Raw genomic sequence first — 16,317 nt, 5'->3', positions numbered from 1 at the left:
TTTTTAAGTTTTATTATTTATTTGAAAGTTAGAGTTACAAGAGAGAAAGAGAGAGAGAGGTCTTCCATCCACTGGTTCACTCCCCAATTGACCACAACAGCCGGAGCTGTGCCAATCCGAAGCCAGGAGCCAGGAGCTCCCTCTGGGTCTCCCTTGCCAATGCAGGGGACCAAGGACTTGGGCCATCTTGTACTGCTTTCCTAGGCCATGGCAGAGAGCTGGATTGGAAGTGGAACAGCCAGGACTCAAACTGGTGCCCATATGGGCTGCCGGCACTGCAGGCAGTGGCTTTACCTGCACTTGCCCTTTGTATCTTTTCTTCACTTCTTCCTTAAGATATTATCACTTGGAAACTCTTCCTCATACTCTCATTATTCTGGTTTCTGTTCTCAACATTTCAGAAAAAAGAGAGTGATTTTTAAAGGTTATCACTCATCTTTTGGCATATCTTTTTGTCTTGCTTGCAATGCTGTTGACTTCCGCACTTGATGTTTTTGATTTGCTCTTAATTAAGATAATTTTTTTATATTTTTTTCTATTTTGTAAATTTGCTCAGTACTTAATACTTTGGCATGTCCTTGTTATCATTGATTTACACAGGATTGAAATATTTTTCTGTTTTTTTTTTTGTTTTCTTTCCCAAGAAGTTTAGAAACTAAGATAGAATGTTTAGCTTCTTTTATCTCCACATAGAGTATGTCTCTGTAATATTTATATCTTCATATCTGCTTGGTGAATTGAAGGATTTAGGGTAAATTGAAAACCATATGCAAATAGTTTTGTTAAATATAATTTTGTGTGATGCCAAAGCAAATCTCTGCTTAAAAGCCATATAAACTTAATAGAATAGAATCATCAAATATATATTAGAAGCTTGTTTAAAAACTTAAAACCAGGGCCGGCGCTGTGGGTGAGGCTGTCGCCTGCAGTGCTGGCATCCCTTATGGGCGCTAGTTCGAGTCCCAGCTGCTCCACTTCCAATCCAGCTCTCTGCTATGGCCTGCGAAGGCAGTAGAAGATGACCCAAGTCCTTGGGCCCCTGCACCAATGTGGGAGACCCAGAAGAAGATTCTGGCTCCTGGCTTCGGATCAGCACATCTCTGGCCATCGTGGCCATCTGGTGAGTGAACCAGCAGATGGAAGATCTCTGCCTCTCTCTCTTTCTCTTTCTCTCCCTCTGCCTCTCTAACTCTGTCTTTCAAATAAATAAATAAATCTTAAAAAAAAAAAAAGTTAAGGGGGATGGCGCTGTGGCGTAGCTGGTTAAAGCCTTGGCCTGGGGCACGGGCATTCTATATGGGCGCCAGTTCTAGTCCTGGCTGCTCCTCTTCTGATCCAGCTCTCTGCTGTGGCCTGGGATAGCAGTGGAAGATGGCTCAAGTCCTTGGACCCCCGCATGGAGACCTGGAAGAAGCTCCTGGCTCCAGGCTTCGGATCTGCGTATCTTTGGCCATTGCGGCCATCTGGGGAGTGAACCAGGGGACAGAAGACCTCTCTCTGTAACTTTGTCTTTTAAATAAATAAAATAAATCTTAAAAAAAAAAGTTAAAACCAGATTTTTCTGGATTTTCATAAGTTTCACAGTTGTTGGTCACATTAAATTATGCTTTCTTGGTAATAACAAATTATACTACTTTTGATTGTTAATGGTTATAATACAGTAAGAAAATATTTTATTCTAAGTTATTTATTAATATGTTCAAATTAGGTAATTGCTTTTAAAATCAAGCATTGAAATTTACCTTTTATGGATAAACGTGACAGCTCTCTATTTAATCCCTAGGCTCCCTTTTTTGGCAGTGGAGGGGCTGGAGTGCCATCATCTTATTCTTCTCGAGGACAGTATGAACATTACCATGCAATTTTTGACCAAATGCAGAAACAAAGAACAGAAGATAATGAAGCTAGGTGGAAAGGAGAAATACATGGTCAAGGGCTTCCAGAAAGGTATGTCTGTGTTCTGCAGAAATTACTTAACCCTTTATTTCAGAGAAAGTAATGAAAATCACTGTGCATATTTATCTACAGAGGAATTCCACCTGGAGTTCGTCCAGGATTTCCTTATGGGGCTGCAGGTCATCACCATTTCCCTGATGCTGGTGCTATTAGAAAAACTTTGAAAAGATTGAAGGCCGTGTCTAAACAAGCCAATACAAACAGGTTGGACTGTGGTGATCATGAATTCATCCTTGTGTGTAATTCTGTCTTGTCATACATAGCTTAGTGGCTCTACTTTGTAGATGTTTCTTCAAGTGATAACATAGAATATTCGTTGCCTCCTGAATGCAGTAATTTTCTCAGGTGCAGATTTGACTCTGTGTTGCATTATAGCAAACATGCTTTTCAGTTAAGTGTGATATTTGTGGCTTACTTATGTGTTTTGACTAACCGTACTATTTAAAAGAATATGGATAAGTTTCAGCCAACATACAGTTGTAATCATTTCATCTACTTGATTTAAATAAATCAATATAAATTTTATTTTTATTTATTTATTTTAAATATTTATTTTACTTATTTGATAGACAGAATTACAGAGAGAGGTAGAGCCAGAGAAAGAGAGGTCTCCCATCCACTGGTTCATTCCCGAAATGTCTGCAATGGCCAGAGCTGAGCCGATCCGAAGCCAGGAGTCAGGAGCTTCTTCTCAGTCTCCCACACTGGTGCAGGGGTCCGAGAACTTGGGCCATCTTCTGCTGCCTTCTCAGGCCATAGCAGAGAACTGGATCAGAAGTGGAGCAATGAGGACTCGAACTGGCGCCCACATGGGATGGTGGCACTGCAGGCTGGAGCTTTAACCCACTGCACCACAGCACTGGCCCCAGGATATAAATTTAAATGGAACGGCACTTTATACAAAACTCAAAAGCTTGTTTCTTTATTTTCTTTTCTTTTTTTTTTAAAGATTTATTTATTTATTTGAGAGGTAGAGTTACAGACAGTGAGAGGGAGAGACAGGTCTTCCTTCCATTGGTTCACTCCTCAGATGGCCGCAATGGCCAGAACTGCGCCCATCCGGAGCCAGGAGCCAGGAGCTTCTTCTGGGTCTGCCATGCAGGTGCAGGGGTCCAAGCACTTGGGCCATCCTCTACTGCTTTCCCAGGCCACAGCAGAGAGCTAGATTGGAAGAAGAGCAGCCGGAACTAGAACCTGCGCCCATATGGGATGCCAGTACCGCAGGTGGAGGATTAACCTACTGTGCTACTGCAACGGCCTCTGTTTTTTTCTCCTCTTTTACTTTGTCACTCAGAAACTTACATTTCTTTGTCGTCTTTGCATGTTTTTTCTTCATGTTCATCTTTTGATTTATACCTCTGTGATCTTGTTCAAATTTTTCTTTATCCTTTTACTGAATTTACTAATGGTACCTGTCAGTAATAAATTTGCTTAGTTCTTTATTTCTTTCTTTCTTTCTTTTTTTTTTTTTTTTTTGACAGGCAGAGTGGACAGTGAGAGAGAGAGACAGAGAGAAGGGTCTTCCTTTGCCGTTGGTTCACCCTCCAATGGCCGCCGCAGCCAGCACACTGCGGCCGGCGCACCGCGCTGATCTGATGGCAGGAGCCAGGTGCTTCTCCTGGTCTCCCATGGGGTGCAGGGCCCAAGCACTTGGGCCATCCTCCACTGCACTCCCAGGCCACAGCAGAGAGCTGGCCTGGAAGAGGGGCAACCAGGACAGAATCCGGCGGCCCGACCGGGACTAGAACCCGGTGTGCCGGCGCTGCAAGGTGGAGGATTAGCCTAGTGAGCCGCGGGGCCGGCTTAGTTCTTTATTTCTTAATTATTGCATATATGTTTTCTTAGACATTCTCACCTGTTCTGTTAATCATTCTGGTGAGTTACAGATAATACTTTGTCAAAATTTAATTAGATGATCTTTTTGTTGTGATTTTTTTGAAGCAAAGTAGTCATCTAGGGTTAAAAAATCTTTATGATTTCCATCCCAATATATAGATTATGTATTTATTTTTATCTGAAAGGCAGAGAGACATAGAAAGAGAGGGATTGATCTTCCATCGGCTGGTTCACTCTCTAAATGCCCACAACGGCTGGAGCTAGGCCAGGCCAAAGCCAAAAACCAAGGACTCTATCCAGATCTCCCACATGATGACAGGAATCCAAGTACCTGAGCCCAGCACTGCTGCCTACAAGGGTGCACGTTAGCAGGAAGCTGGAATTGGAAGCATAGCACAGGCACTCTGATATGGGATTGTGTGTTCCCTTTTTCCCATTATAAAAGATGATTAAAATATACTTGAGCAGAGATAAAAAGTTCAGGTAAGCTTCAATTAATATAAATGTTAATATATCATAATGAACATATGGGGCTGGCGCCATGGCTCACTTGGTTAATCCTCCGCCCATAAGGTCGCCGGGTTCTAGTCCTGGTTGCTCCTCTTCCAGTCCAGCTCTCTGCTGTAGCCTGGGAGGGCAGTGGAGGATGGCCCAAGTGCTTGGGTCCTTGCATCTGCATGGGAGACTAGGAGGAAGCACCTGGCTCCTGGCTTTGGATCGGCACAGTGCCATCTGTAGTGGCCATTTGAGGAGTGAACCAACAGAAGGAAGAGCTTTCTCTCTGTCTCTCACTCTCAGTCTATAACTCTACCTGTCAAATAAATTTTTTAAAAAATGAACATAATATAAATTATATTGAGAAGCCCAAGGTTTAAAACTCAATTCTTTCTGTTTTTTGAGAGAGGAAGGCTACAGATTCATACATGCATATTTTTGATATATGATAAAGTGGATTTTACTTGAGGTTTTTAATCTTCTGGTATTATTGATTTCCCAATGTATATCTTTTAATTAATATAATAAACTCTTTATGTTTTTAAAAATTTTTATTTATATAGGGTGAACAAATTTCATGTATTTCATACATACAAATTTAGGAGCGTAGCGATATTTCCCATCCTACCCTCTATCCCACCCATGCTCCCACCCTCCTTCCTCCTTTCTTTCCTTTTTTTTTTTTATTTTTACAATGACATGCTTTCTACTAATTTTATAATCATAAGATCAACCCTCCACTAAGTAAAAAATTCAACAAATAGTACAAAATAAAAACACTGTTCCTCAACAGTAGAGACGAGGGCTATAAACAATGATCAAACCTGAAAATGTCAGTTTCACTCATATACATTACATTTTGTTTGTCCTTTATTATTAGTTACCACAGGCAGGGAAACATATGATATTTGTCTTTTTAGGACTGGCTTATTTCAGTAAGCATCTGTTTTGGCGGAGAAGACAGGATTTCATTCTTTTTTACAATTGAGTAGTACTCCACAGTGTATATATACCACATTTTCTTTATCCAGTCATAAATTGATGGACACCTGAGTTGATTCCACAGCTTAGCTATTGTGAATTGAGCGGCATTAAACATGGGGGTACAAATATCTTTTTGTGTTTCAAAACTATTTTTAGAGCAGTTTTAGATTCACTGCAAAGTTGAACAAAGTATAGAGAATTCCCATATATCGCCTCACCTACCCCACCCCCGCCATCACATCTCCCTGTGAACATCATCCACCTGAGTGGTAACCCATTAAGTTATGGTAACCCATAAGTCCATACTTTGTGTTAAGGTTCACTCTTAGTGTTGTTTATTTTATGAGTTTTGACATATATATATATATATATAGTTCCTTGTATCCACTGCTGTAATATACAAAATAGTGTCACTTCTCTAAAAAGTCTCCTGTTCTCTAATTATTCATCCCTCTCTCCCTCTTAACCCTTGGCAACCGCTGATAATTTTTCTAAGTCTACAGTTTTACTTTTTTTTTTCTTTTAAAGCTTTATTTATTTGAAAGTCAGAGTTATACAGAGAGAGGAGAGGTAGAGAGAGAGAGGTAGAGAGAAAGAGAGAGAGAGCGAGGTCTTCCGTCTGCTGGTTCACTCCCCAGTTGGCTGCAATGGCTGGAGCTGTACTGATCTGAAGCTGGGAGCCAGGAGCTTCCTCTAAGTCTCCCATTCGCATGCAGGGGCCCAGCAACTTGGGCTACTTTCTGCTGCTTTCAAAACCAGGCCATAGCAGAGAGCTGGATCGGAAATGAAGCAACCAGCACTGCATGCAGTGGCTTTACCTGCTATGCCACGGTGCTGGCCCCACACAGTTTTAATTTTTTCCAGAATGTTACATAGTTGGAATCATATAGTAAAGGCCTTTTATGATTGGCTTTCTCACATTTAGTAATGTGTATTTAAATTACCTCCATATCTTTCTATAACTTGATAGCTTATTTCTTTTTTGCACTGAAAAGTATTTCTTTGTATAGATGAACCACAGTTTATCCATTAACCTACTGAAAAACATCTTGGTTGCTTCCAAGTTAGAATAGTTGTAAAACTACTACAAATATCCATGTGCAGATTTTTGAACAGATGTAGATTTTTAGCTTGGGTAAATACAGAGGAGCACAATTACTGAATCTTGTGGTAAGACTATGTTTAATTTGTGAGACTCCATGAAACTGTCTTCCAAAGTAGCTATAGCATTTGCATTCCCACTAGTAATGAATGAGAATTCCTGCTGTAACACATCTTCTCAGCATTTAATGTTTTCAGTGTTCAGGAGTTTGGTACTTTTAATTATTGTGTATTTTAATATTGTCTTTATTATATTTCCCAAATGATATATGATGCTGAACATATATTTATGTGCTTCTTGCTTTGTATTGTCTTTCTGGGAAGTTTTCTGTTCAAATCTTTCACCCATTTATTTATTTATTTTAAAGATTTATTTTATTCATTTTGAAAGACAGAGTTACAGAGAGAGGTAGAGACAGAGAGGTCGTCCATTCACTGGTGCCTCCCCAGATGGCTGCAACAGCCGGAGCTGCGCCGGTCTGAAGCCAGGAGCCAGGAGCTTCTTGCGAGTCTCCCACATGGATGCAGGGGCTCAAGGACTTGGGCCATCTTCTACTGCTTTCCCAGGCCATAGCAGAGAGCTAGATCGGAAGAGGAGCAGCCAGGAATCGAACCGTCACCCATATGGGATGCTGGAGCTTCAGACCAGGGCTTTAACCTGCTGTACCACCGCACTGGCCCCTATATATTTATTTTAAATATTTATTTATTTGAAAGGCAGGGTTAGAGTGAGAGAGACAGAGCGCTTCCATATGCTAGTTCACTCCCCAAATGGCTGCAACAGCTGGGGCTGGCCCAGATCCCAAGTTAAGAGCCATGAGCTCCATTGGGTCTCCCATGTGGGTGCAGGAACCTAAACACTTGAGCCATCTTCTTCTACTTCCCCTGGTGCATTAGTAGGGAGCTGGATTGGAAGTGGAGCAGCTGGGACTGGAATTGGTGCCTATATGGGATGCTGGCACTGCAGGTAGCAGCTTAACCCACTGTGCCACAACACCAGCCCCTGCCCATTTTTTTTTATTTACTTATTTGACAGTCAGTTATACAGAGAGAGGAGAGGCAGGGAGAGGTCTTCCTTCCAATGGTTCACTTCCCAGATGGCCACAACGGCCCGAGCTGCGCCCATCTGAAGCCAGGAGCCAGGAGCTTCTTCCAGGTCTCCCACGTGGGTGCAGGGGCCCAAGGACTTGGGCATTCTTCTTCTGCTTTCCCAGACCATAGCAGAGAGCTGGATCAGAAAAGGAGCAGCTGGGACTAGAACTGGCACCCATATGGGATGCCTGCGCTTCAGGCCAGGGAGGTAACCTGCTGCACCACAGTGCCAGCCCCTGCCCATTTTTTAATTAAGATATTTCTTGTTGAATTGTAAGAATCCCTTGTATATTTTGGGTAACAGTCCTTTATCACATACGTCTTTTTGCAAAAAGTTTTCTCCCTCTCTGTAGCTTTTCTTCTCATTCTCTTGATTATGTCTTTCACAGAGCACATGTTTGTAATTTTTATCAAGACCAGCTTATGAATGTTTTTTCCTAAATTGTGCCTTTGGTGTTATATCTTAAAAGTTATCATCATACCTCAGTTCATTGAGATTTTTTTCTTAGATTATCTTCTAGGAATTCTCTCCATTTGTTTTGTTTTTATTTAATATCTTTCATCAAAGTTTTGTAGGTTTTCTAATAAAGATCTGTGCATATTTTGTTAGATTGGCAACTATGCATTTAATTTAAGGATTGCTAATTAACAATATATTTTTAATTTTAAATTTCACTTATTTATTGATGGTAAATAGGAATGCAAAAGACTTATATATTAACCTTTATCCTGCAGTATTGCCTTAATTGCATGTCAGTTTCAGGACTCTTTTATTTTTGAATTTCTACGTAGACCATGAAGTCATTTGTAAACAGAAGAAGAGGCAGAGAGAAAGAGAGAGAGGTCTTCCATCTGCTGGTTTACTCCCCAGTTGGCTGCAATGGCTGGAGCTATGCCAATCCAAAGCCAGGAACCAGGAGCTTCCTCCAGGTCTCCCACATGTGTTCAGGGGCCCAAGGACTTGGGCTATCTTCCACTGCTTTCAAGGCCATAGCAGAGAGTTGGATTCTAAGTGGAGCAGCCGGTATCGAACCGGCGCCCATATGGAATGCCAGCACTGCAGGTGGCGGCCTTATCTGCTATGCCACAGCACCGGCCCCTGTATTTCTGCCTTCTCATTGGTGTACCTTTGAGCAAGAAAGCTAAATTTCTCACCATTAAGTAAGAAATGGTGGACTTTTTGTAGATGTTCTTTATGAAGTTGTAAAAGTTTCATTCTATTCCTAGTTTTCTGTCCATCCATTTGCATTCAGTTGATATGTGTCTTAGCATTTAAAATGGGCTTCTTGTGAACAACATATAATTAGATTTGTTTTTTAATCCATTCTGACAATCTGTCTTTTAGCCAGTTGATGTTTGAAATGATTATTGATATAGGTGGGCTTAATATGTACCATGTTTGTTACTGTCTTCTATTTGCTGCGCTTTTTCTTTGTTGCTATTTTCATCTTCCATATTCCTTCTGCTTTTTCATTTTTGATTGAGCATTTTATATGAATCCATTTTCTCCCCTTTCCTAGCTTATCAGTTATATATAATATATACATTATTATTGTGTATAAGTATATATATAAATATTTTCAGTGGTTGCCCCAGAGTTTGCAGTACAACCCATCCAAGTGCACTTTCAAATGACTCTGTACAGCTTCATGCATAATCAAAGTAACTTATAATAATGAAATATTTCTGCTTACTAGATTGTGAACTTCACCAGTAACTTTCAGTATTTTTTCCCCTTTAGGAAGTACAAGTTGGCTGGAGCTGTATGTTTTCCTTCCTCCACATGGAAGGCTAGATTTGGCTAGAGATGGGTATTTCCTTTCCTATAGGTGGGTTAAACTGAGAAAACTCTAGCAGGTTAGGCTCAGGTAAAGTACTTTTTCTTGAAGGTAGACCCTATCAAGAACAAAACGCCCTGACATATTTCAGTATGGTTCCCTTTTCCCTTCTGCTAGAAACAAGAAGGAATTTTTCTCTGATATTTACTGTGATGACATGGTGGAGTTCTTGGAGATAAATGTCACAGAGGTGGAATGTACTCCTATGTCCGGGTTCCTGGAGTTTTTGACACTCAGACTTGTTCACACTAGTAATTTGTTAATTATAGCTCATGTTTTCCTACCCTTGCATTGTTTCTGAGGATTCTACTCCAGTAGATTGTAATTCCTAATATCTACCCATCTGTATCTCCAGTTTTGTGACCCCAAATTTGTCTGACTACTTCAGTTTCTCTAATGGATCTAAGAAGAATTAGTGATTTTTCAGGCTTCTTCTGCTTTTTGTTTCTTGTTAGAATGAAAGGATTGGCTACTTCTAAGTGCTTTAAATGCTGTATCACGAAGTAGGACCTCTAAAGTATGTTTTTTTTGTTTTTTTGTTTTTTTGTTTTTTTTGACAGGCAGAGTGGACAGTGAGAGAGAGACAGAGAGAGAAAGGTCTTCCTTTGCCGTTGGTTCACCCTCCAATGGCCGCTGCTGCAGCCGGCGCACCGCGCTGATCCTATGGCAGGAGCCAGGATCCAGGTGCTTTTCCTGGTCTCCCATGGGGTGCAGGGCCCAAGCACCTGGGCCATCCTCCACTGCACTCCCTGGCCATAGCAGAGAGCTGGCCTGGAAGAGGGGCAACCGGGACAGAATCCGGTGCCCCAACCGGGACTAGAACCCGGTGTGCCGGCGCCGTAAGGTGGAGGATTAGCCTATTGAGCCACGGCGCCGGCCCTAAAGTATGTTTTGCTTGCATTTATTTTTAAACATTTTTTAAAGCCAACACATCCATGTTATTTGATAAGGAGATAAATAAGGAAGAAAAGTAATTTGTTTAATACACACACAAATGTTCATAATAAAATAAGAAAGGGATACTTTTATGATAATTAGAGTCCTCATTTCTTTGACTGGTTACTGGTCCTAACTCTGCCTGCGTTGGGTTGTTATAGTTTTACATTGTCTTTATTTTTTTTTCTTTTTCCATCCTTTTATTTAATTAATATAAATTTCCAAAGTACAGCTTATGGATTACATTGTCTTTAATAACATTATGGAAATACTAAGAGATGGCCAGCATAAGGAATCTTCTATATTCTAGACATATCTTCCTTACCTCCACTGAGAAATAGCAGTTTAATTTACCCTTGGTAGTCAGGATTAATCACTCCAAGCCAGCGCAGTAATTCCCTTCTTTGCCTGTTGATTCAGAGATAGAAGTTCACAGTGGCTGGCAGTCTAAACATCTAATTGAACAGATTCTCATGGTTTCTCCTTTTAGAGCTAAGATCTCTAGTCCCTTAAAACATAACTTTTCAGAAATATGAAGGAAAGTTTTGCTAGTGAGTCGTAAGGGGTAATTGTGGATCATGTTACTCTAATTTACACCCCTTGGTTCCCGAACCTGTGAATCTTGGTTGTGGGAGAAAAAGCTTCATATATTGGATGCTGGTTCAGAGCATATTAAATCTCCTGGAAAACCTTGCCCCATACTGGCAAGGTATTGCCATTTAGATGTAACTATAACTGAGTCTTCAAAAAGCCATTCCACTTTTCTGTCAAATTGACTGCTTCAGAATGATGGGGAACATGATTATACAAGTGAATTCCATGAACATGAACCCCAGACCACATTTCATTGCTATATAGTGAGTTCCTTAATCAGAAACAATGCTGTGTGGAGTGTCATGATGGTGAGTAGGACATTCTGTAAGTCATGGGTGGTAGTTTTAGCTGCAGGGTTGCAAGAAGAAGGCAAATCAATCCAGATTAAGTTTCTATTCTGTTCAGAACAAAAAGCTGCCTTTTGTAAGATGGAAGCAGGCCAGTGTAATCAAGTAGCTAGTTGATCACCTTAAGGAATGGTGCCATATGGAAACTCAGTATTGGTCTGTTGGCAGGTTAGTGGAAGACTTAGGTTACTGGAAGACTTATTGCAGAGCTCAAGCATAGCCTCTATCCCTGCCACCATGGCCATCACACCATTTAATGACCAATGGGCATTGTCAATGATATCTTGGTAAAGAGATTGACTGGTATGTATACAAAGGATCACTTTACTATTAAAATCCTTGTCTGCTGTCCCTTGCTGAGCATTGGCATGTGATACAAGGATTTTCCTATTTTTATCCACTCAGAAAGGTCCATTCACCCATCTCTTCCACAAACCTTCTTGTCATCAATGTCATCAATTTTCCAACCACATTCCTTCCAAGTCCCTGACCATGTAAGCAAACCATTGCATATAGCCCGTGAATTGGTAATTAATTGCATGTATGGCCATTTCATCTTCCAAGTACAGGGAACAATCAAGTACACTGCTTGAAGTTCTGCCCACTGAGAGGATTTCCCTTCACCACTGTCCTTCAGGGATGTCCGAGGAAAGGGCTGTATTGCTGTGGCTGTCCACTTTTCTTATGTCAGCTTATTCTGGAGGGCAATATTGCATATTTTAAAAGTTTCAATTGGAATCTTCTGAAATATATGTTTGAAAAAAATAAGAAAATCTGTACTATACTTTATCACACTGTTCATATTCCAGACTGTCTCTTAGTTCTTCATAGTTGTGATGACAGATAATTGATTACATTGTATCATTTACATCAAACTGTTATAAACTTGAAATATTTGTATATATTTACAGTTGATTTTCAAATTGTTTTTAATGTCTCTGTATATCAGTTACCTCTTATGTATCACACCTGATATTCAGTCTTTGTTTAAATGTCAGATATAGTTTGCTATTTTAACTTTCAGTTTTTAAACTGTTTATCATTTGATTTTTATCTATTCTTGTATACTTAGTGTTACTCAAGATACATTTTCTTTTAATTTATTTTTATTTAAGCATCAGATAGAGACAGAGATACAGAGAGATATTCCATTCACTGATTCATTCCCCCAAATGCCAACAATAGCCAGGGCCAGGCCAGACTGAAGCCAGGAGCCAGGAACTCAATCTGGGTCTCCCATGTGCTTGGCCAGGGCACATGTACTTGAGCCATCAGTGATGCCTTCCAGAGTGCATATTAGTAGGAAACTGGAAGGAAGCAGAGCTGAGACTCAAATCCAATCACTCTGATATGGGATGTGGGTGTCCCAAGTGGCATCTTAACCACTGTGCCAAATGCCTGCACCACAGTATACATTTTCTTGCATTCATGTCCTTGTTTTACCAAGTACTATATGTTAGTCCATTTATTCATCACAACAGCCCTTTAAAGTAGATATAATTGTTATTACCCATAAGGAAATTAGAATTTACAGAGATTTAAAATACATCATCATGCTAATAGCAAATACAGAGTTGGAATTTAAACTAAGTTCATTTAACTGTAGAGTTCAACTTCCTTTTTATTTAACTTTTATTTAATAAATATAAATTTCCAAAGTGCGACTTTTGGATTATAGCGGCTTTTTCCCCCCATAACCTCCCTCCCACCCGCAACCATCCCATCTCCCACTCCCTCTCCATCCCATTCACATCAAGATTCATTTTCAATTATCTTTATATACAGAAGATCAATTTAGTATGTACTAAGTGAAGATTTCAACAGTTTGCACCCACACAGAAACACAAAGTATAAAGTACTGTTTGAGCACTAGTTATTCACATAGTACAACACATTAAGGACAGAGGTCCTACATGGGGAGTAAGTGCACAGTGACTCCTGTTGTTGATTTAACAATTGACACTCTTATTTATGGCATCAGTAATCACCTGAGGCTCTTGTCATGAGTTGCCAAGGCTGTGGAAGCCCCTTGAGTTCACCAACTCTGATCTTATTTAGACAAGGCCATAGTTAAAGTGGAAGTTCTCTCCTCCCTTCAGAGAAAGGTACCTCCTTCTTTGATGGCCCGTTCTTTACACTGGGATCTCACAGAGATCATTCGTTTAAATCTTTTTTTTTTTTTTTTTTTTTTTTTTGTCACAGTGTCTTGGCTTTACATGCCTGAAATAGAGTTCAACTTCTTAAACATGCTTAATTATTTCTGAAAAGTTTTGAAACTTTGGTTGCCATGGTAGCTTGATGTAGAGATTGTCAAATGGATTATTAACTGGTTAAAGAACAGTATTCAGAGGATGTTGGTTAAGATTTTTAGCTCATCCAAATAAATGTTTTAGAGGCTTGTCCTCCATTAATTAAACTTCATGTTTAGGAAGGACCTGGAAAAAATATTCAAAGGATATAGCTATCAAGTTCCAAAAGTCATACAATGGAGAGATCGTATAAATATTGCATGATTGATCAGGAAATAAAATAATCTTAGTAAATCATAGCTACAGCTAATTTCATTTAGCTAAAATTTAGCAGAAATAAATTTAAATCTGAAAAATTACCTAACTGAATATATACTTTGAAATGGTTTATAAACAGCATACATTAATTGCTTCTTGGCCCTTTAGCTAAGATCAAGTGTGTAGCATACATTAAGAAAATCAAAGTAGGGGCTGGCACTGTGGTGCAATGTGTTAAAAGCCCCAGCCTGCAGTGCTAACATCCCATATGGTCACCGGTTCAAGTCCAGGGTGCTCCACTTCCTATCCAGCTCCCTGCTAAAGTGCCTGAGAAAGCAGCAGAGGATGGCCCAAGTACTTGGGCCCCTGCACCCTTGTAGAAGTTCCTGAAGAAGCTTCTAGATCCTGGCCTTGGCCTGGCCAGCCTCAGTCTTTGCGGCCAGTTGGGGAGTGTACCAGAGGATGGAAGACATCTTTCTTTCTGTCTCTACCTCTCTCTATAACTCTGCCTTTCAAATAAATAAAATAAATCTTTAAAAAAAGAAAAAAACTAATTGCCTTGCATTGCCACTTGGATCAAATTATAGCCCTTGAATGGCCTGTAAGTTCTTTTAGAGACGTCTGTGTGCTTCCATGGTATTATCTTGCTATTCCTGTTCTCCTATTCTGTGAGTGTAAAGGTAATGGATTTTTTTTCTGTTTGTTCTTTTACTTGTTTCTCTTGCCTGGAATTTCTTTGCCTTGATGGTTTTAGCCACTAATGCCTGCCTTGACCTTGGCTTGGGTTAGTGATTATTTACTAGGTCTTAAAAATGAAAATTAATTTGGGACCAATGAGTGATCCCAACTTTTTTAAAAATTTCATTTATTTATTTGAGAGGTACAGTTACAGAGAGACAAAGTTCTTCCATCTACTGGTTTACTCCCCAAATGGCCGCAATGGCTGGAGCTGGGCTGATCTGAACCAGGAGCTTCTTCTGGGTCCACATGGGTGCAGGCCATCTTCTGCTGCTTTCCCAGTCCATAAGCAGAGCTAGATCAGAAGAGGAGCAGCCAGGACGTCAACCAGCACCTATATGGGATGCTGGTGCTATAGGCAGAGGCTTAGCCTACTATGCCACAATGCTGGCTCCCCCAACTTTTAATTTCGCCAAGTAAGCTCACTTTTTTTTAAATTTATTTGACAGGTAGAGTTATAGACAGTGAGAGAGAGCGAGAGACAGAGACAGAGAGAAAGGTCTTCCTTCCGTTGGTTCACTCCCCAAATGGCTGCTACGGCCAGCGGTGTGCCAATCTGAAGCCAAGAGCCAGCTGCTTCCTTGTGGTCTCCCATGCGGGTGCAGGGGCCCAAGGACCTGGGACATTCTCCACTGCCTTCCCAGGCCACAGCAGAGAGCTGGACTGGAAGAGAAGCAACAGGAACTAGAACCCGGTGCCCATATGGAATGCCAGCGATGCAGGCAGAGGATTAGCCAAGTGAGCCATGGTGCCGGCCCCAAGTAAGCTCACTTTTTAAAAGTTGTCAACTCTACTTCATCTTTTGTTGAGAATGGACATTTCAACATAAAAATAAGATGATATAATCTTAGAATACAGATTGTATTTCTGAATTAGCTTGTGCTTGTAAAAGTTGTAGTTTCTTTATATTGTTGAAAACTTATTGATGGACTATTGCTGGCCAGTGGCTCTAGAATGACTAGTCACCAGCTCCAGCTGGTATAAGCCTGAATTAGTCAGTCTTCCCAAATACTCTAACATCTTGATGTATGCATCTATATAGTAGAAATAAGCATTTTTGAAGAGATTTTTAAGTTAAGTTTTGAATCTTCTCCATTGGTCATTGTTTGGAGAGCACAGCCCAAAAAGAGTTTCTCCGGTACTCATTATCATTGTCATCATTTCTTTCACCATTACCACTCTCATCATCTTAGGGCTTTTCTATTATTACTATTTCAACATATTATTATGATTAGGCTTCAACAAAACCTTGTCTTTTCCAGCAAAGCATTCTGTCTCGTTATGGTAGTCTTAGAACTTTTCTAAAAAATTGTGTAAAAATTATTTCTCTTATTGTGGAATATATGCTAAAGTAGGTTGAGTTGGGAAGAAAGAATTTCATAAATTAGAAATCTGAAACATGTTAGATATGCTTCTTCCTAAAAATTTATTATAATAGAAGAGCCTTAAAACTAGTATGGTTATATTTTGGTGTAAGAATAAAAATGAGTTCATATCTTTCATAATTGATAATTATTGTTAAGGAAATGATTTAATATTTACGTGTATGATATTCTCTTTATCCCATTGTACTAATACTCATTGTCTCATATTTCCATATTCACTGTAATCCATTTCCATTGTCATGTATCAACAACTTTAATTACTTGATCCAACTTAAACAATTGTCTTTGCCTGTGGATGTTTGGCTGTTTTTCTCTCATTCTCAAAATCCCTTTGAATATTTGCTGAATTCAAGAATGCTTATGTATTTCTGTTTAAAAATACTAGTGACTAACTACCTTGTTATTACCCTTTTACCTGGTATTAATAAGCAAATGTCCATATCTTTTTTTTCCTCTTGCTTGTGTCCAAGGAAAAGAAAACCTGAAGAAAAGTCACACGTGGCTTTTT

At 39.9% G+C, this 16,317-nt stretch overlaps 1 protein-coding gene across 23 annotated transcripts in view; it reads left to right on the top strand.

The window, feature by feature from the left end:
- The window catches only part of NEK1 (NIMA related kinase 1), a 203,320-nt gene that overhangs the window by 60,746 nt on the left and 126,257 nt on the right, over nt 1-16,317 (top strand). For 16 of the 23 annotated variants that reach the window (XR_011386261.2, XR_016228912.1, XR_011386260.2 and 13 more), the window contains 2 exons: nt 1,784-1,947; nt 2,029-2,160. Coding sequence is in view for 15 of the 23 variants with exons in the window: in XM_051842564.3 (XP_051698524.3) it covers nt 1,784-1,947; nt 2,029-2,160 (296 nt within the window). In the remaining 8 variants the exon portion in view is untranslated. Of the gene's footprint in view, nt 1-991; nt 1,121-1,783; nt 1,948-2,028; nt 2,161-16,317 lie in introns of those variants that run through there. The other 7 variants (XR_011386262.2, XM_070068291.2, XM_008249738.5 and 4 more) reach the window with 2 other exon arrangements.

This window comes from Oryctolagus cuniculus, chromosome 2, assembly GCF_051225735.1.
Source record: "Oryctolagus cuniculus isolate XC-2025 breed Fujian yellow rabbit chromosome 2, ASM5122573v1, whole genome shotgun sequence".
NCBI lineage: Eukaryota > Metazoa > Chordata > Mammalia > Lagomorpha > Leporidae > Oryctolagus > Oryctolagus cuniculus.
This window is presented reverse-complemented; position numbering and strand designations above follow the sequence as displayed.